The 21,549-nt window shown below is 42.3% G+C and overlaps 1 protein-coding gene across 1 annotated transcript in view; it reads right to left on the reverse strand.

Annotated features, from left to right (window-relative positions):
• The window catches only part of MAML3 (mastermind like transcriptional coactivator 3), a 403,777-nt gene extending 382,777 nt beyond the window's left edge, over positions 1 to 21,000 (reverse strand). Inside the window, exon 1 of the mRNA XM_070757739.1 lies at positions 19,216 to 21,000. Within this exon, the coding sequence (XP_070613840.1) occupies positions 19,216 to 19,668 (453 nt within the window). The 5' untranslated portion in view covers positions 19,669 to 21,000. The remainder of the gene's footprint in view (positions 1 to 19,215) is intronic.
• Between the last annotated feature and the right edge of the window lie 549 nt (positions 21,001 to 21,549).

Below are 21,549 nucleotides of genomic sequence, written 5' to 3' on the forward strand. Positions count from 1 at the left end.
ACAACTGCACAAATCAAGTGCCTGTCTTTCTCACATCACCAAGTCAAAATGGCTAGAAAGCAGCAGCTGATAATTCAATGAGAAAAGTAGGTGAATAACCTGTTAAATAATTATAGTTCTAGGAGATGAATTATACTTTCCCAAATATTATGTTTTTAGGGTTAAGAGTTTTATTGTTTTTAATATTTTTATTTTTATATTCTGTTTTGGGAGTTATCTTTATATTGCTTTTTAAAAATTCTGTAAGTCACACAGAGTCATAGTACTAATGTGGGAAGATATATAAATTTAATGAATAAATTTTAACAATCCATAGCATATTAATGCAGCCAATATGGGCTGGTCAGATCCCTACCCTGATTGCTTTATCACTAGCCATGCTATAATGAACCAGGTTCATTATTCATGTTAAGACTTGTGTTAAAAAGAAACACAATTTTAACAACTGGGTCTGAGATTATTATTATTATTATTATTATTTATTAGATTTGTACGCCACCCCTCTCCGAAGACTCGGGGCGGCTCATAACAGAAATGAAACTTACACGACTTCATTAGGACATGCCCCTTAACAACTTAGGAAGACATTTTCCTGACATGGTGAGTCATGACAAGCCCTTACTATTTTTATGTTCATGATGTATACCTTAATGCATTACTTTATTTTCCTATCACCAAGAAGGATGCTCTATATATGATCAATTCAGAAACTACATCCATGTTGTTTTCAATGCCATCTTTCCTAATCTGACATCCTCTAAATAAGTTTGATTAAAATTATAATTCCCTATTATGTTTTCTGCATGCCGTCTGGCAAAATTTTACAAATTTGTAGGGCTTCAGATTGGGGCACTATACATGTGAGTAAACAGATCATGACAACACACACTGCAAATTCATTACTACAGTACATCCACACAAGACAATTCTTATATGTAAGTAATTTTGGAATTATAAAGTGATTGATTAAAACTTTATTCTAATATTTAATAAATGTATTCTTCTGCATGCTAAGAAAATTGTGAGCATTCCTGTATTAAAAAGTGAAATGTCTTACACTTTATTCTCCCTTTCTTTTGTTCTACAACTATTCACTTAAAATAGTTAATAAAACTTTTCTCTGCAGGCATTTTACAACTATGGCAAACAAGCCACCAATTAGCAGATTCTTATATAAGATTATTCAGTGTTATTATGAATGTGCTGTGCACTGTCTGAAGGTCAAATGGAAATGAGCAACTGAGAAAGGGAATATTGCCAGCAGTAATGACAATTTCTGATGTAGGAACTCAAGAGTTTAGACATAGGGCACATGAAGAGTAAATAAAGAAAACCATGTTCATTTCATGACACCGCTTACTATATAAAGGGTACAATGTTTGCTAAACACATTAATTTTTATATGAAAAACTTACACAGTAAACAGCTGCTCAAACTTAGTGAAAAATGGTATCTAAAATATTTTAAAAAATTAGGATACTGTAACAAAGTGCTTCTTAAACCACATTCCCCAAGTAACTTATTTTGCAAATTTGTCCTCAGTTCCAAGAAAAGGCTTTTTGTGGGTTTGGGATCAGTTTAGCCAAGTAAGTACCGCATGCATGAAGAAAATATGTTGGCAGATCAGTTTCTCAGTGGTCACATTGTTGAATTTCCGGGGAGGGGGGGGGAATACCACTAAAACTCTTGGTTAAAAATTAGAAGAGAATGGGGATTTTTAAGTGAAAAAACACTGACATTTTCCTTTTTTTTTTTTTGTAAAAGTATCTTTTAGCTTTTGCCAGCAGTAGCTTCTGATGTAGGAACTCAAGACCATACCAAATATTAAAATAAACTAAATACTGTATTACTTCTCTGAGCTTTTACTTACTGCTGGGTTGGATTGCTATCCATTCATTCTTGAATCAGCAGAATATAGCATCAACATGAGAATTTGCTGTCTGAGTCTGCTAATCCCTATCCCATCTCTATTCCCCATTTTAAATCTGCATTTTGTCTGACTTTCCACTAGAATTGTAATAAAACTAACATTCTATACACCTTAAAGCTGCCATTGGACTATGTTGGAGTAAGGAAACATACTCAAATAGTGTTCATCCATCTGTGGTTCTCAACCTTTCTAATGCCGCGACCCTTCAATACAGTTCCTCATGTTGTGATGACCCCCAACCATAAGTCTAGTGCCAATTCTCCCAACAGAGCTTTAAGTTGATTGGCAGAAAGGTCAGAAGGACACCCCCACTGTAAATACCTGATTGGTCAGGTTGTAAAAATATGTTCCAAGGTGCCAAAATAGGAGCTTTAGTTCCTAACACAGTGGGAAATTTGTCTTTTCCCATGGTTTTAGACAACCCCTGTGAAACAGTCATTAGACCCCCCCAAAGGGATCCCAACCCCCAGGTTGAAAACCACTGATCTAAGGATGGATCACTTTCTACTGATTTAAGCATGGATCAATTTCTAAGATATAGAAAACATGAAGGAAGTATTATAGAGAAAGAAAAGAAAGATGTTATCAGGACAAATTGTGCAATAGTTTAGATATAAATGGAAGCCTAAGATTTGAATATAACTTATTCCAAATATTGATGAAATATAGCTTTAAATGTCAGCAACTACATATGTATGATTTATAACTGATGTATATGGAAAGTATATGGAAAGTATTATTAATCGTGCTTTAATTCATTTCCCTCCCCCTCTTTAAACAGTTTTATTCACTATATTGCTTGGTGTTATATTGCTTTGTCAGATAAACTCAAATAAATATGTTATTTTGAGGGAACAGCACATTTACACTGTTATACAAGTTGTATACTCATAATTTTACATTGTAGCAAAATGTCATTTCTTCAGTGTTGCCACATGAAAAGATATACTTAAATATTTACAAAACGTGAGGGGTTGTACTCCTGTGACATACAGACACAAAAACGCACGCACACATATATACCTTCAAAAGGCAAACCGATTGTTTCTTAAGTTTCTTAAGTGCTACTTGGGGATCTCCTATCAGCGGGTATCAATTTGCTTCTAAATGGCTCAGAAAAGGAGGGAAATATTAAGTGAACACAGACCGCCTCCAGCATTATGATTAGGCCTCTTTTTTTTGATTCCTTGAACATTTTTACTTAACTTCATGGCCTTGTATTTAAAGCATATCTTTCTCATTATACAGCAAGTGACATTCTGTGGAATAAAAAAATTATTTAAAATTCTTACCTTAAGAACACACACAAGCCACACAGCCTACGTGGGTAAGCTAAAATATACACAATGGGGGGTTTTCATACTACTTGTAGATATGAATTCACCAAATATTAATAAAACACGCACAGTCTTCCTCAACAAAATTAGAACTGAGAAGAAATCATCCAATTAGAATTCTTCCTTTGCAGCTTCTAGAAATGTAGTGCTCGTCTGCCCATCCTGGATGAATCTAATCAAGACTTTTATCATTCAACTGCTTGATATCCAGAAATGTATGATGGACCATGACATAAATGAAAAAGGATAGCCTCTTTTAAAGTTTAATTTTTTAAAAAAAACATAATAGGGATATTACATAATGGTTTGGGATCAAGAATTTAATCAGTGTAACCATTTCACCTTACAGCCATGATTATTATCTCCACTGCTATTACAAAATATTCTCCAATTTTGAGTTTATTTTCTATCATCTCCTTTCTGGAATACTAGTTTTCCTTATTGAGGAATGGAAAGAAGGCTCACAAGTCCTGGATCTTCTTTCATGATCACAGAATCTTTTCTTGTCATCATAATTTGCATTTTCCATTTACAAAATTATATTCCTCAATATTGTACTCATGTTATAATAGCTGCAGCTCAGATCTGCTAAGAGTTCAACACATGCATTCATTTTTTGAAAACACTCAATCTCCAAACAAATATATTTGGAACACATGCAACCTAGGCTATTTAATTAATGAATAAGTCTGCCCACAATCTAAAAGCACATTTAGTACATGCTATGCTACGCTATGCTAATGGGATGTCTAACAGTAAGTTTTACATAGTGTCCCTTACTTCAAAAAATAATGTGTGAGTTTATCTATGTTCAATCATCTGGGATAATTTGTCTGGAAGAAGTTACATGAAGGCAATGCACTTATTTTAATAGTAAACTATAACAAATTATTTACCTAAAGGCATAGCAATCAGACAAATTTCGGAGGAAGGACAGCTCCAGGTTATCAAATAAAGAGACTCTCATTATTTACACCAAAGACAAGGAACTTGCTGCCATTCAAATGTTATTAGATTATAGCTTTAACAGTCATATGACCTAACCTTATCTGCAGTTTAATAATGGCATGGACATGACTTGGCAACCTCTTTTCTACACCACATCCCTATAGCATTGCCTTCATTTGAGAGCCACTGTGATGCAGTGGTTAAGGCTCCAGGCTAGAAGCCAAAAGACTGTAAGTTCCAGTTCTGCTTTAAGCCAGCTGGGTAAACGTGGGCCAGACATTCTTTCAGGCCAATTCATCTCACAGGTTGTTGAGTGGAGAAAATATGAGGAGGAAGGAGTATTGTTTGTTCACTGCTTTGGGGGAAAGGGAAAAGGAGAGGAAAAGAGAGAGAGAAAGAAGGGAGGGAGGGAGGGAGGGAGGGAGGGAGGGAGGAAGGAAGGAAGGAAGGAAGGAAGGAAGGAAGGAAGGAAGGAATTTTCTCCATTTCATCCCTGAAACAAGGTCACTCTTAACTAGTCTAAAATTGTTTTTTCCTCCAACAAACTGAAGGAGTTTTATTATCTCTGCAATCTAACACACTTTTATCCGTGTGGGTTACTGAACAATCAGATTGTTCCCAAAAAATGGGTTCAGACCAGCACCTACTGGACACTTTAAACTGTTATAGGCACACGCTGTTTCTCCCAGTATCTGGATACTGTCCCCGAGAACCGTTTTCCCTTCGGGTAGGAGAATTCAGCCTTCCTTTCTGTACTGCAGAGTATGGGATCAAATTCTGAGATGGAAGCCAAACAGCAGCTGACTAGCAGTGAAACTGTTATGCAGTAAAGCAAAAGGCCAATTTGTGCGCACACACCTCATGCCTCTTAATTATTTGGACTGCTTTTGAACACAGACATACTGTTCTTCTGAAAAAGCAGTCAACCCTTCTTCAGCAACAGTCTGAACAACAGGTCACAGCCTAGAGGGGTTGCACCCTGAAGGAAGAAACCCAATTTCTTTGCCAATTGCTCGTTGGGCTTCAAGCCTGATGGATAAAGAGCTTTTCTCTTCCCTTTTGCTTTGGATTCCCACAAGTGATCTCCAGACTGACTCAGTAACTTTATGAAGGTAATTGGCTCCGGTCTCGTGCCTTAAATATGAATAAAATAGTGTGTATTTCCTGTAAATCTATCATGTCCCATACATGTCCTTACCTTTTCAATGTTTTTTCCTCAAAGTGTTTCTCAATACATTTCAATTGAGATAGAAAATCCTGTTTCAGTTATAAATGTGCTCCTGTGTTTCCTATTTTTCTCCAAATTAATTTATCGCACATTTAGGAATCATTTATTCATTCAAAATAATTAAAGATTAACCATATCCTTTGCAAAGACCTCCCCATTTCTCCCATTCTAATAAACTTCAAATAAATAGAATAAAAATGTTACTCATGCCTGAGAATAGCTAATATACAGTACCTTTTTAAACCATTGGCACAAAGCGAAACTTTATTTATAAAATTTACTGGCTGCCCATCATACCACAGGGCAACTCTATATTATAATCTTATAGGAAATGGTCAGATTATTTCTCATCCTAGCACTTCAAAAATTTCCGGGCACAATTCAAAGTGTTGGTTATGACCTATAAAGCCCTTCATGGCATCGGACCAGAATACCTCCAGGACCGCCTTCTGCCGCACGAATCCCAGCGACCGGTTAGGTCCCACAGAGTTGGCCTTCTCCGGGTCCCGTCGACTAAACAATGTCGTTTGGCGGGACCCAGGAGAAGAGCCTTCTCTGTGGCGGCCCCGACCCTCTGGAACCAGCTCCCCCCGGAGATTAGAATTGCCCCCACCCTCCTTGCCTTTCGTAAAGTTCTTAAGACCCATCTCTGCCGTCAGGCATGGGGGAACTGACACATCTCCCCCGGGCCTATACAGTTTATACATGGAATGTTTGTGTGTTTGTTTGCTTTTAATAATGGGGTTTTTAGTGTTTTTTAAATTATTAGATTTGTTCTTACATTGTTCTTGTTATTGTTGTGAGCCGCCCCGAGTCTACGGAGAGGGGCGGCATACAAATCTAATAAATAAATAAATAAATAAATCATTATAATCTTGATTTGAAACGTATACACTAGTTTGCACTTCACTAGAAATAATTATTCCTCATTCAAAACAAATAAGCTCCTATAGTATTGCTACAGATCTCAATAGAAATCCAAATTGTTACCAATTACAGGACAGGCTGTCCCCACACCCCCTACTTTTCACTTTCACTGGTATTTTCACTCAACGGCGGATAGATTTAGTGCCCAGAATAGTATATTATGTTCGGTTCAAAGGAGTCCCAATGATCCTAACCTCAGCTTCTGAATTAGTTGTCTTATCTATACTGTATTGGCAACACCTCCATATAATGAAATAAGAGTAATCCAGAATTGAAAACCTTGAATATTGTGTTTAATGTATAATTCCTAGACAGAAACAATCCATTTTTATAAGCTACTTGTGGAATTGTTAGAGAAGCAACAGTTGGGCTATATTAACACCATGCTGGATAAGATAATAAGCCCACTATTTCAAATTATTTTCCCTAGTAGTCAATCATGAGTAGCAACCACAAGCAGAACAGAGCACAGTAATACTCAGCAATGCCTGCTGAGATGATGGCAAAACAGACAAGATGGCAAATGCCAATATTAAATATACAAAAGAGGAAGGACTTACATAATGATGTGTCTTCCACCCACTTATCTTTTTTGACCTCATTTCATGAGTGCTGCTGATAATTCTATCGCATTCATAGTGTCCAACAGCAATGTCTCATAAAGAAAACCAAATTAAAATGTTTTATCGATGGCATTTGCCCCCAGCAAGAATATCTAAAATGTTCCCCAATTTTTCACCCAACTATTGGAAATGTAAAACAAAACCAGGAACATATTACCATACATGGTGGACATGCCCACTTGCAATAAAATACTGGACAACTATTAAAAATCTAATTGACCAAGTCATGTCAACCAATTTAGCATTTAAACCCGAACTTTACCTTCTCGGTATATTCAGGCCAAACTTCACAAAAGCACAAAAATATCTTATTTTACAAATCCTAACAGCAGCAAGGATATCATTCGCCCTCTTTTGGAAACGAGACCAAACACCTCCATTACTGGTAGTTATCACAAAAATCATAGTGTGCCGAAATGTCAAAAACAGCAATGGAAACACAAAACAAAAAAGACTCAGAATATTATGAAATATGGGAAAATTGGTACAAATGGGTTTCACAAAAAAAAATCAAACTTTTATATTATAAAACCACTAATTTATGAAACCATTAATCCTGTCTTACTCTTGAACGTTCCAACCAAACTCAAATTAATTAAAAGACTTAGCTCCAAAAACAAATCAATTTGCAAAAAAACTTATACCGTATCTCTTTTTATCCATAGTGTCCAAATATGAGTTTCAAGAGGAAAAGGCTTTTATTGCTCTTTTGCATTTGAACCACCATAAAGACTGATCAACAAACCCAATTACTTCAGATTCCATTGTTTATACAGCTTCACTGTATAAAGTGACTATTCTTTCCTAATCCCTACATTATTTTTAACCAGTTACCTCTCATAAAATGTCATAGTTAATCTATGATTTCTAAATGTGAATTTCTCATCAACTTAATGAAAAGAAATTCCAAATAAAAAGCTTTGTGTGTGTTGGTGTGGGTGTTGCAGGTAAGACAATATTTATCTACGTAAATATTTAACCATGTTATTTATGCTTTCTTCAGCAAAGTTTATCCTGGTTACTTTATAATGTAACCCTTATTAATATTATTTTAACTGGCTCGACATTTCTTGAATATCTAGTTTTATTTTATTTTGTCTTACCCTCGATAGAGCAAGGGCAATCTAATCTTAAGAATGCTACACATTTTTCTCAGGTGAATAGCCGTGTTTGTATTCTATTGGAACTCTTGAATAGGTATAATTCAGACCAACAAAACCTATAAATTTGCTTCTTTGCCTTTTCAGTTCATATTTCTTTCCTAAAGCATCTTTTCCACATTTTCTGGAGATGCAAAGAATCCATTCAGCTTCTCTACTCTCTCCTTTTAATCAGCTTGCTTTCCAATTTTTCAACTACATATATGATTTATTGCTGATATATTTAAATTTTATTTCAGTAATGCTAATATAAATGATTTGGTCCTCAAAATTCTTTCTTATGCAATTGCCTATTTACATTTATTTTATGCAAGGGGTTTTTTTGTATTATGTCACGAACTGAATTTTATGAAGGATATTTCTTCTAATGTTATCCTTGATATTATCCATTAACATGCAAAGGACAGAATTTAAATCACCTCTACTGATATGCAGTAAACATTTTAGCTGAATGTCTATTATCATAGTTTGGTAAAAAATAAGTATGCCTTGAATAGTTTTCCTCTCCTGAATACGATTGTGACTGCATTGTAGGTGACATGTATTGTACTTTTGGGGGGGGGAAAGGGCCTATTTCTCTCTTATTTTTAAATAAAACATGATACATAAATAGGATTTGAAATATATTATTTCTAATCAGTATAACAAGATTCACATTTATCATAATTCTTGGTATTTCTTAGGAAAAGGTTCAGGTTGTTCCTCCTCTGGCTGATCCTAATATCAATTGTTCCAAGATACAATAAAAGAAGCATACGGGGATTTTTCTATGCCCGCTGCTACTCTTTCCAGTGTCAAACTCAGGATCACTATCCTAGCCCAGAATCCTAAAGTAACAGGAGGCCGGCAATATTATGAATAAGACCTGGAATAAGAAGTTATAAAAGGGTAGAAGAACAAACCATAAACTTGTTTTCTAAATTCTACAATATGGGAAGAATTACATTTAAGTTTAATTATTGTTAGAAAGTTTGTTAATTTTAATTTTTTGGCTCATTTTAGTGAAACTCAAAATAGGCCACTTCAAGAACATAATCTGAAAAATTATGCAATTTTGTAAAAAAAAAAAGAATACTAACTGCCACAACACCATCAGCAAAAGCTCTCCTATTTCTAACTCCTAACTAGAGATGTTAAGAACTCAAGTTGGGATATTTTACCCCTAAAGATTTTGATATGCAACAGAGTTATTATAACTCTTCATAACTGTCAACAAGAGGAACCGAAATTTGTGCTACCAGCTTCCTATTACTGAAATTAAAATCTGAGTAATTTCAGAACACAAATATCAGGCACAGCTAGGGAATAAAGACTTAATATACAAATGTAGCCCTTTGAATGTATGATACTCTTTCCTTCAAAATTAAACACTTGGCTTTTCCCACTACTGGGTGGGAAGCATTATCCAGTCAACCTTAAATTTGCATTATTGTATCTGTACTCACAGAATAGTGTTATTCTGATTTGTGAGTATACACTACAAGTAAGCATATAAGTAAAACTATTATTCAACTGTAGTGCCGCCTCCTTTCAGCACATCACTATCATGACTTTACAGCAGGAAAGGGGAGGATTTGATTCCAAAACTCTCTGTGAGTTTCTCTCATATCACCCTATTTGAGCACCTCCTTAGTTAAAATAATGTGGGGAAAATACATGAAAAAACACCAAGGCAGAAATGAAAAGCTATCTTGTCCTGACAGTACAACTGTTACAGTTAAGTCTTAGAGAACTGGAACTAGCAAGCTGCTGGGCAGTCATCTCTCTTGTTTCAGTAGGAAGCAGTGAGGAAGTGACTCATATTAACAAACAGAAAAACTGGGAAACAGACAACAAAGATAAATTCACACATTTTATATTTTTCTGGATACAGCCATGAAGAAAAAGGAGGCTACTGCATCTAGAAATGAAAATAAGAATTTAATAAAACTGCCAAATACAGTAGTGCAAATATCCTTGTCTCTTCCTTCTCAACTGGAATGGACAGTCAACTCAAAATACGGGTGACCTTAATGACCATAACCAAATAAATCACATAGATACAAAACCACTTCCAGGAATGCAGCTGCCCTGAAAAATATGGTGCTACCTGAATAGAATCAGGACAGGTCATGCCAGAACTAGGGCAAAGCTCTTTAAAATTGGGATGGCCAAAAGCCCGCAAGACTGTGATCCACCTGAATAAACAATTACCCATAGTAATTCGAAAATGTCTCCTCAGGAAATTTCAAGGCACTTGAAATAACCTGATTGTAGCTACACTAGAAGCAATTAGATGATTACTTTCCCTAGATACTGAACTACATAATCTATCCTATTGTGATTCTGTGGTGCCATATTATGGCAATTTTATATTTTACCCTAATTTAATGTTTTATCTCATGTATTGTATTGTTCACACATTTTACATACACGTATTTGCTGATGCTTTATTTAAATTTATATTTATGTATGTTCATATAATGTGGTTTATTAATATTGTAAATCAGTGATTGCATGACCTCTGAAGATGGCACATGCAGATGTGATATGCTAATATTATGACTGTGGAAAATCTTGATATCACCCTCTTTTTTGTTACAAAAATAAGGAAGCCCAGCTTTCCTCTTCTCTGATTTGTTTTAAGCTAGGAAAGTTGGTGAAGGGAGAGGGGAAGTGATGAGTGCCCTAAGGACAAATATAAATGGATGATCAGTCCTAAACTAGTGACCAAAGAGAAAGGGATGTTCCACCATTTTCCAGAGATTTACGGTATCTGAAAACAAACACAAGCAAGTTAACCTGAATTCCAAAAGAATGACCAAATATTACAAAGTTTATACATCTTGATTTTGTGATGAAATATTGACAATTTAAGGAAATGTTATTTAGTCTTAAGTTTGTTTCGTTTACTATAAGCCCAAGGCAGAAAACATGGCCTCAAACCATGACTGTACAGTATTATATTAAAGCATTAGTGGGTTCAAAGACATTATCTCAACCAAATTCAATCACCCAGATTGTTTCTATTCCTTAATCACTGCACGTTCACTTTTCTTTCACACTTACATTACATTAGATCATTAGCAAATGGAATCACCATGAGATTGCTTCCTTCATCATGTAACCATAAGCATCCACAATCCCAATTTCCATTGCTTCCCCAGTTTAACTCTTATTTCCTCTCCCTCCTACCAATCCTCAGCTCTCACCAACTATTCCTGCAGTTCAGCTGGATAAGGCTTCCATTCTTTTCAATGCATGAGCTGCCCTGAATTCACTTTGGTCACGTCACTTCTCATACTCTGCCTTGATGTAGAATTGTTCTATCACATCAGGCAGTGGTCATAAAGTCTGTCCGTGTCTCTTACAAACGGGAGAAGTTATGTTTCAAGCTAAAGCTCTGGCCTCTAGCCTTCCAAATCTTTATTTCCTAAGAAAAAAAAATTGTATTTAAAAGTTGGGTGCACCAAAAGGACTCTCTCCAGGAAATAAAGAGGTGCTTGCAGATACAGGGTACCTCTGGGCATCCTCTTATTATTCTCAGATTATGTAGTAAGTCATTTTCTATGTGAATAGGCCTAACACTGCACAGCGCAACATGTTTATACCTTCCTGCTTGATCCAGGATAGTTCAGTAACAAAGTATATGGAAGATACTATAACTAGTCTAACAAAAACAAAACAAATACATATTAGCATTCCTATTCCTTTGAATGGAGATAACAATAAACCATACTGGATCCAGTCAGACTCTTAATAAACATATCGTGACCAGGATACAAAATTGCAATGCTTTCATATTTTCAGCTTAGAAAGCTATGGAATATAAGGTTTAGACACTTCTGCATATTTCAATTCACAATCACTATGGTCATATAAAAACTAAAGGTTAGAGTTAGCATTAAAAGGGGAAATGACAAGAGCTATCACATATGTGCCTCCTACAGACTGTCTTTTCAGAGACTATATTCTCCCAGTTGGATTTGTTTCAGAAGCTAATTTTTGGCTAAAATAAAATTGGTTTGGGGGAAGGGGCAATTGCAGGAGTTAAGCCACACAGGGCAGGGGGAGAGGATTCACATTCATCTTTCCTGCTCTTAAAGCTAGAATTTCGATACATCTCATATTTCTACTTGACTGCACCAGATATGGGTTTAAATAAATGATCTGACACTATGTCTCATTTAGCCTTACTGGAAGTTACTTCCAAGAAGATTGTCAGTACAAGAGATCAGAGACGACTAAAAAAATTCTATCACAAACAAATTATAATTCCAATATTGAAAACCAAAAGCGTGATAGATTATAACACTAACAAAAGAAGATTCTCAAGAGCTTGTGTTATTGAAGCATGGCTGCCTAACACAGCAAATCAATAAAAAGAGCAAACATGGAGTGCATCAACGAAGAGTTATATCTCGACAAAGTGGTAAACAAGGAAGCATATTAGTTTGCTAAGAATGGGAGCATTATTTTTTTTTTTATCCCGATCCTATTGTCCCTAAAACAGCCCTGTGAGATGAGTTGGTTGAGAGAGTAACCTAACTAAAATCACCAGCTGGCTTTCACAGTTAAAGTAGAACTAAGTGTTCTCTGGTTTCTAACTTGGTATAAAATAAGATCCAATCTTATATTTTTGGGGGGTGCCAAAATAAGCATGAAGGCTTATTTTCAAGGAAACACGGTTTCGGGGCGATCAGCCCAGCTGGACGCCCCATCTCCCTAGCGCACACACAAAAGGCAACAAACGCACAGGGGCTGATGTCCAGCAGTACCTGCAGCCCGCTGGTCCCTGGTCAACACACTCTGGGGCTGTGTAGGCTGCGCAGCACAAGTTGATTACATGTTCAAGTAGCAGATTGCAGCAGAGATGTAAGGGAGGCACTCAATACAGATGTGCTGTGCAGGACAGCTGAGAGACAGTAGGGCAAAGTGGGCAAGTGGCCACAGGAGGCTCATCTTCACATCCCTCAACTTGCCTGCATTCTGCACTGAGCATTGGGATTGACAGAATAAAATAAAATAAGGTTGATAGAATCCTGGCAACGTTTCGACGAGGTCCCACTCGTCATCTTCAGGCTGCTGTCTTCGGCTTTGTGCTTGGGTGAACAAAGCGTGATCTGAGGTGCTGTCCCTCTATGAATACTACTGGGTGGGTGTGGAGTGCTGGCTCAGTTGCTGCAAGCGGGTTGATTGGCTGTATTGAAACATCCTGATTACCTGGTGGGATAACACCTTGAGTAATTGATGTAGTTGATGTATGCAGATTAGTTGATCTTTGCAGATTAGGGGTGACATCCTGAGTAGTTGTGGCAGTTGATGCCTGTGTTTATGGTGTATGTCAGTTTGCTTTCTGTATGTGTTGGAGGGGGGTGCAGCAGTTGGAGACGCCAGTTATTTGGCTTCTGGGTGGTGGTTGTATTTTGTCTGTGGGGTGGGTATGGGTTTGGTCTGGTGAGGGTGACTGGTGATGGCTTCCTGTGCTGTTGAAATGTTGCCAGGAATATAGCACTCTTACCTGGGAAAAGACCCGAATATACCTAGACCTACATTGATATATAAACACATATACATACGTACATACGTACGTACGTACGTACATACATACATACAAACTCTTCCCAGACAGATGAACAAGTACGGGCCCCAATCACCTCGACTGACTCGTTGTGAGTCGACTCTGTTTTTCAATTGGAGTCGAAGTCCACTCGGATCTGAGCAATTTTATCAGCAAAAAACGTGTTAAAATCCTCGGCACTACTCTGCAAGGGCTCCCCAACTCCCCCCCTGGTTAAGAAGGGAGCGGGTCACCCTAAACAGAGTGGCTGGCGGGATTCCCCTGGTGCAATCAAGGCGGCATGATACACGCATCTTGCTGCCTTGAGCACCACTTTGTAAGTCTTAATGTGAGCTCTTACAAGTGTTTGATCTGATTTGGACTTACTCTTCCTCCATCGCTTCTCTAGACGTCTCTTCTGGCGTTTCAACTCCCGGAGCTCCTCGTTGAACCATGGAGCTCAACGGGGTCTAGTGCTGCGGAGAGGTCGCAACAGCGCAATTCGGTCAAGAGCCTCTGCTGCAGCCTTATTCCAGGCCTCAGCCAGAGACTCTGCCGAACTGTAGACGAGTGTATCTGGAATAACCCCAAGTGCCTTCTGAAAACCCTCTGGATCCATCAGGTGCCTGGAGCGGAACAACCTAATCAGTTCCACCTCCCTGCGGGGAAGGATTGGAGCCAGGAAGTCAAGCCGCAGTAGAAAATGGTCTGACCATGACAAAGGCAACACTTCTAAGCCCCTTAATCTCAGACCATTGCTCAAATGCTCAGAGAGGAATACCATGTCGGGTGCGTATCCCCTCTTGTGAGTCGGGCCCTGTATTACTTGAGTCAGGTCCATGGCTGTCATGGTGGCCATGAACTCCTGTGCCAGTCCAGAGGTTTCGCTGAGTGACGGCAGGTTAAAGTCCCCCAAGACAATAAGTCTGGGGAACCCCACCGCTAACCCGGCTACTTCCTCGAGTAGCACAGGCAGGGCTTTTGACATGCAGCTGGGAGGCAGGTACGTGAGAAACAAGCCCACTAGAACCCCTAAGTCCAACTTCACCAAGAGGGACTTCCCAACCCGCAATCTCTGGAGCAATGAGTCTACGTAGGCAAAGGCTCTCCCTGGCTATAATAGCCACTCCTCCCCCCTTCCCTGGGGTCGAGGTTGATGCCATATCTGAAACCCAGCTGGGCAAATTTCAGAGAGAGGAACTCCTCCCTCTGGGCCCAGCCAGGTTTCAGTTACACATGCCAGGTCGGCCTCCTCATCCAGGATCAAATCCCGGATGAGGAGAGCTTTATTTACCACCGACCTGGCATTGAGCAGCAGCAACCTGAGCCCAGGGCCAGAATTACACTCATCACCAGTGCCCAGGGTTGAGCTCACAGAACCGGAACAAGGGATTGTTATTAAGCAGCGATCCCTCGTTTCACCTGGAACGGCTAGCTCTGTGGCCCCCGCCATTTCTGTCTCTCCCCAGCAACACTGGGATATTCCAACCCTCGGTCATCCCAGAGATCGGTGCCCCCTCCCCTCCCACCTCTCCAGTGTCAGGTAGGTTAATTAAGTCATTCATACTATTTCCATACGTTTCATCCATACCAAAATCCCATCCAGCCCACCCATAGCAATCATTCATTTCATACATATTATTGCATCCACCCCAATCATCCATCAAATTTAACCCTCCCCAAATTACTCTAAAATTTACTCTACAATTAATATTAATAATCGATGTTGAAATATATAAATTAATTATTAAAAATTAAAATTTTAAAAATTAGAAACTTGACAGTCCTCTTCTAAGCCTTGAATTCTGGCTTGGCACAGGTGAAGAAACCAGGACTGTAAAACTGGCATAAGAAACCAGAATTGTAAAACTGGCATCTTTAACAAAAATATCATTGTTTTGGTTCAGGAAAAAAAAGTTTTATCTAAATTTTGCTGCTTCTAGCTGGAAAAAAACGAATGGGATCAATCGTGCTCGAATTTCTAATGGAAAATATCGAAACGGAAGTAACATCCAGGTTTTTAATCAAAATGGATATTAAACCAGCTGCTTTTAAGATTTCTGTCGGAGAAAAGCTACTCCAGAGGGCACATTCAAGCAGCTAATCTCTTTATGATGGTAATGAGATTCAGCCGAGCTATACCGTCCCACTTCCCGCGACGGGTAATACCCGACCGTTTAACCGGCAGGGCAGCGAGTTTTAAAAAGGAAAGGAAACGGTTGGAATGTGAAGAAGATCGTTTGCGCGGGACCACTACTCGGCGTTGCGAATGGCAAACCCTATTGGGGAACAACTGGTACGGAAACGGCTCGAGGACTCAACGCCAACCGAACAAAAGGCTTCGGCTCGTGCACCTCCGTTTCTGACTGGATTAAGCCAACGGCCACCGCGCAAAAAGCCTCCAGAGTTTGGAGACATTCTGAGGGAAATAATGAGGGCCTCCCTTTATACTTCGTTTTTCTTCGATTCCCCTTGCGTATTCCTTTCCCCTCCCCAATCTTTTTATTTCCTTTCCCTTTCCCCGCCTTTCTTTGCAAAAGGCTATTCGCGGGCCAGACCGAGGGCAACGGCAGAGCGTGCGCAACACGCGCGTGGGGTCGAGGGGCGCTGCTCCCCCGCCTGTCTCGCCCTTTTCTTTGCACTGTCTCCGTCAAGAGCGGCCTACTCGCTCTTCCTCACCTCACGCGCCCGCCCACAAAGTTTATTTTCTCCACCCAGGCGGAAAGAGAGAGAGAGAGAAGCTCTGTGAAGGAAGGCAATTTCGGGAGCGTTAAGTTCTTCCCTCAGCTGAGGCAAATTAGTTAAGGACTCCGGCGGGCCTTAAAGGTTCCTGCTCAGTTAAGGAGCCCCTGGCGGAGGCTTTTAAGGCTGGAGAAGACAAAAGCGGCGGGACTCGCGTTAGAGGGAGAGGGCAGCGGGCCCCGCCTGGAGCCGGTCTTTCGCGCGGCGGTGGGAGGGAAAGAGGCGGGCCCCGCGCATAAGAAAAGGCGCGCGCGCGCGCAGCGCGAACAAGGCCGTTCAGTCAACAAATTGTTCCTTTCCCGTCGTGGGAGGAGCCGCCGCCGCCTCAAGCGAGGCGAGGACATCAGTTCCTTTTCTCTCGCCGCCCGCCCACATTCCCTCGTCGCCGCAACACCCATCAAGTTTTCGGCCCGACGCTCTGCGGCTAAACCCCTCGCCAATCCGCGCCTTCGGGGATGTGGGGAGTGAATCTTCCACCCCCACCTTAAAAGGAAGGGAGGCGTGCCGGCTTTTGTCAGGCAGACGCCAGCTGGTGGGGTGGCCTTCGGAGGGGGAGGGCCGCACAGGGGGCGGGGGAATGTTTCAATTGTCTCCCGGCGGCTACCGTTTCTCGCACCAGCCGTCAAGAAAGAAGCGAGGCAAATGAACCGTGAAACCGACGCCGCTCCTTCTCCTTTTACAAACGAGCGCGCGCTCCGGTTAATTGGGCCTAACGTTTTGCAGCCCTGTGGTGATATGATCGAGAGCCCCGTTACTATTTATTTATTTATTTTGTCCAATTCACAATGAGGGTTTTAGTGGGTATACAGTATATCTATATACCCATAGTAAAATACATGATGAAGGTTATAGAGGAGATACTCATAGTAAAATATATCTAAGAAATAATAGAAAAGAAGGTATAGTAATAGAACATATCAATGAAAGAATAGAAGAAGAGATATAGGAATAGAAGAAAGGTACAGGAGATATAGGAGAGCAATAGGACAGGGGACGGAAGGCACTCTAGTGCACTTGTACTCGCCCCTTACTACTCTCGAGAAACTGCGTTTCTGCTTGCAGGGCTTGGAAGACTGGAGTCGAACACAGGTTTTAATAATTTTGGTCAGTAAGACGCAAGAGAAGTCCTTCCTCTTCCAGTTACGCACATTTAAAAGACTTCGGTCAACAAGGCTGGAAGTGACAGCTGCCAACTAAGCAAACAACACGTTCCTTAACCAAACTAAGTGCCCGCGGCTCGGTAAGACGCCTCCAGTGTACACAATCTCAGTGCATTAAAAGCGCAAGATTTCAACATCTAACTCTGCTTATCCTTATTCGACTCTACAACTGGGAAAACGGGCACTTACAAGAACAGATCCGTTAACACAGATTAGCCTCAAATTCGCCCTCCGCCCGCCTCTTACACCTAGAATTTTACTCCTGTACATGGGGGTTTTTGGGGGGGGGGTGAGTAAATCTTAGTGAACACCGTAGGGCTTAAGCCCGACTACAGTAGACTTGCGCCAGGGGTAACGGTATTAACCTATTTCCTGCCCGACATGGTCTAATAGTAGGTTAATGCCGCTAAAACCTGCGCAGGTCTACAGTATTCGATTTTTTAATTAAAACCTACGATGTGGTTCACTGAGATTTACTCCCAAGTAAAACGTACGAGAGTAAGATGCTCGATTTGAAGGGGGGGGGGTGGAAGGCGGCTGCCCGATTTAGCCAGAGAAGCCAGGGCGAAACGATTCTTCTTGAAAGGTATTCAATAAAAGCTTAAACAGGGCTCACTTTGTTTTCCCACAAGCTCGTTAGCCCCTCGTGTTACCCCGCAGCCCGCCCTTTACTCCGAGCGCGTTTTAAGCAGCCAGTCTCGGCAAGCGCCACTTGCTCCTCGGAGTCGTTACGCCCCCAACAGACGAACTGAGGCCCCTTTGGCTTGTTCTCTTCCGAGCCTTTTTAAAAGACAGTGAAAACTTTCGCCCTTTTGTTTTGTATTGTTTTTTTTAATCCAGCCGAGGTGGCTGATGCGTGGCTGATGCGTGGCTGATGGGCTGCTTTGAAGAGGCTCGATTGGGCTGCTTCAACACGCGCTGCGGGTTGAGGGAGAAGAGCCTGCCCAACTTTTCTTCCGAGAGAGCCTGTCACTCCCTCTCGGCAAAGCCAGCCCACAAGTTCCCCCTTCGCTGGATTTAAAGAGGCAGAGAGTCTCCCGCCCCGCTCAAGTCTTCCAGACATTTGCACAGGCGCGCGTCCTTTTTCTTGCTTTTTCCGGCTCCACTTAACCGCTTTAACGATCGTCCGAAGACGCCCCGAACCCTTCCCAAGCTCTGACCCCGGAGGCGGCGCTTCCAAAATACGAATCCCCAAGCGCCTATCTCTACGTAACACTGGCCAGTAGTCTTAAGGAAACCAGGGGCCGGGAAGAAAGGCCACTTTGAGCGGGCGGGTGCGTGCGAAGGACCCTTCCCTCCACACAGTATTTGAGAAAACCCCTCAGGAGTTGACAGAAAAGGGAGCGCGCGCTCGCCTCAACCGGCCTCCTCCGCCATGCGGCGCGTTCCAACTCTTCTTCTTCTTCAAATGGCCCGTTTTGCTTCCTGGGTTCCCTCATTAGTTATAGGACCAAAGTTTCCTCTCCCCGCCCATTCCCCGGTTTCAGCCAAGCATCCCTCGCTCGCCTCCCCTCCCAAACTCCTACATCCGTTCAGGCGAGAGCTCCACGAGAGAGCGCCTGCCCACAAGTGCTCCGCAGCCGCCCCCAGCCCCCCCCCCCCCCGTTGCCCGCCCCCTTACCATGATCAGCGTGTGATTCCTCTGCTCGGCTGCAGCAGGCTCGGCATCTTGGGGCGGTTTGCTCGGATGTGGTTGCTTGCTGCCGCCACCGCTCGATTTCTTGGCCCTTTGCTCCAGAGTCCTCTGGTAAAGGCTCACCGTGTCCCTTCGCTCCAGCTCCAGCTGCTCGGCCTGGGCTTGCTGGTACCTGTTCTCGCAGCTGACGTGATGTCTCCGGCAGCCTTCAATGCGCTGCCGGAGCCTTTCCACCACGGTGCTGTGCTTGGGAATGCCGCCGCCGCTCCCGTTACTACTACCACCGCCGCCGCTATGAGTAGCGTTGTGACCGGGAGGAGGCCCGTGGGGAGCGCTGCTCACGCCGATCCCGGCCCCGCCGAGGCTGCCGCTCAGGTTATTGTTGAGGCAAATGCCGCCGCCGTTCGGGGCGGCAGCGGGGGTTGGAAAATCCCCCATCCCCTTCTTCGCGCACACTATTTTGGAAGAAGTTTTCCTCCCCTTTTACACGCGGGCGCCCCACAGCAGGCAGAAAACGCCGGGGGAGGGAGAATCCTCCTTTGGGGTGACTCTCTCAGTGGCCCATGGAAACGTTTGATAGACCCAAGCCAAAAAAATATTTTTTGAGGGGGGCGGGTTGTAAACAACGAAGCAAATCCTCTCTCCTGGCCGATCCTCTCGGAGGGGAGGGGTAAAAACAACGCCAAAAGCAGAGAGCCCCGAGCCGGAGGTGGTGCCGTCAGGTTATCGCCAGACACAATCAACAAACGAGGCACCCGCCGCCTTCTCGGTTAACAAACTCCAAGGAGGGAGGAAAGCTCAGAGCGGCTCCCCTTTGAAACCATCCATCCTTTCCGAAAGAAATCCCGGACCGAAATCCTTCTTGGTCTCCCCCCCATGTATTAAAACATAAAAAACAGTAGGGGGGAAAAAGACGTGTCCCCCCCTCCACAAAAAAAGCCGTGTGTAGAGAGAGAAAAACCCTTTCCGCGCTCGCCCTCTACTACTCCTACTACACACGTTCACACAAAATACCTAGGACGGGCACCCACTGGTCAAGGCACACACATGTACGACCCCACAACGCACCACACCATCGGAAGACAAGGCAAAAACGCCGCTTAATTGTGTTTTCTTTCCGGGAAGGGAGAAAGGGGAGGGGAGGGAAAAAGTTTGGGTGTTTATGCCGCGCCGTGTTCTCAAAAGTACTTGGGCTGCTCAAGTTGTATTTTGCAACGGGAACCTTAAAAATAGCAAATCCTCCGGTTTGGGGGGGGGGGGGGGAGAGAAATCAACACGTGAACGAATCCGATCTGCAAAAAAAGGTAAAAAGCTTGGCTTGGAAGGACTTGCAGAACGGAGCCGCTACGCGCAGAGGGACCGGGCTCCGCTCTGCCCGCTGCTTCTCTTCTGCCGCCACCGCGAGGATCAAGTGCGTTACCCTTCCACCTCCTCCGCCTCCTCGTCCATGCCAGCGGAGTGATACCAGGACGAGAGCGCTCGATAAACACAGCCGCCGCCGCCGTCGCCGCTCCTCCAGGCCGTGAGGCAGTTTCCCGGGGACAAGGTGCAAAATCCGGCCCGGACCTTTGAGCCAGCAGGAACGGACACACAGCGAATCCCGACCTAAATTCTCCCCCTCCGGCGCCTTTGGCTCGCGCTGTTTGTTACCTTGGGCGGGAAAAAAAAATAATAACCAGCTCTTGTCAGGACGGGAGCGAGAAAAGGATCCGAAGGGAAGCTGCTGAGGCGGTCAACTTTTGACCTGGTCGCGTGTGGGGTGTGGGTGTGCGCGCGCGCTCGTGTGTGTGTGTGTGTGTGTGGTAATATGCGTGCTTGTTTGTGTCCGGTTTCCTTATTTGAGCTTCAGTGTGTGTATCGTGTTAGCCCGAAATTCTTGCGTATTACATTGTCAGAATCTGTGCAGGGCTCCGCCAAAAGGGAGCAGCCTCTTCGCCTGCCTTGTCTGATAACCTTTTCCACATGGAAAAGTAAAGACGGAGCGGGGAAGGAGGGGGGGGGGGAGAGGCTGGCTTTAACATAAGCCCTGATAAGCCTCCCTTCTCTCCCCCCCTCCCTCCATTTGAAAACATTCGTGGTGAAGTGATTTGCGCTTGCAGCCTTACTCCTTCACTTGAGAGTAAATATAAACTTATTTTCAAGTTGGTTTAAAGATAATCATCTAGCTCGGTTTTTCCCAACCTTGGCAACTTGAAGATATCTGGACTTCAACTCCCAGAATTCCCCAGCCAGCGAATGCTGGCTGGGGAATTCTGGGAGTTGAAGTCCAGATATCTTCAAGTTGCCAACTCTAGCTTAACCCCTATGGATGTGCATTGC

This window comes from Erythrolamprus reginae, chromosome 7 (assembly GCF_031021105.1).
Source record: "Erythrolamprus reginae isolate rEryReg1 chromosome 7, rEryReg1.hap1, whole genome shotgun sequence".
In the NCBI taxonomy this organism is placed as follows: domain Eukaryota; kingdom Metazoa; phylum Chordata; class Lepidosauria; order Squamata; family Dipsadidae; genus Erythrolamprus; species Erythrolamprus reginae.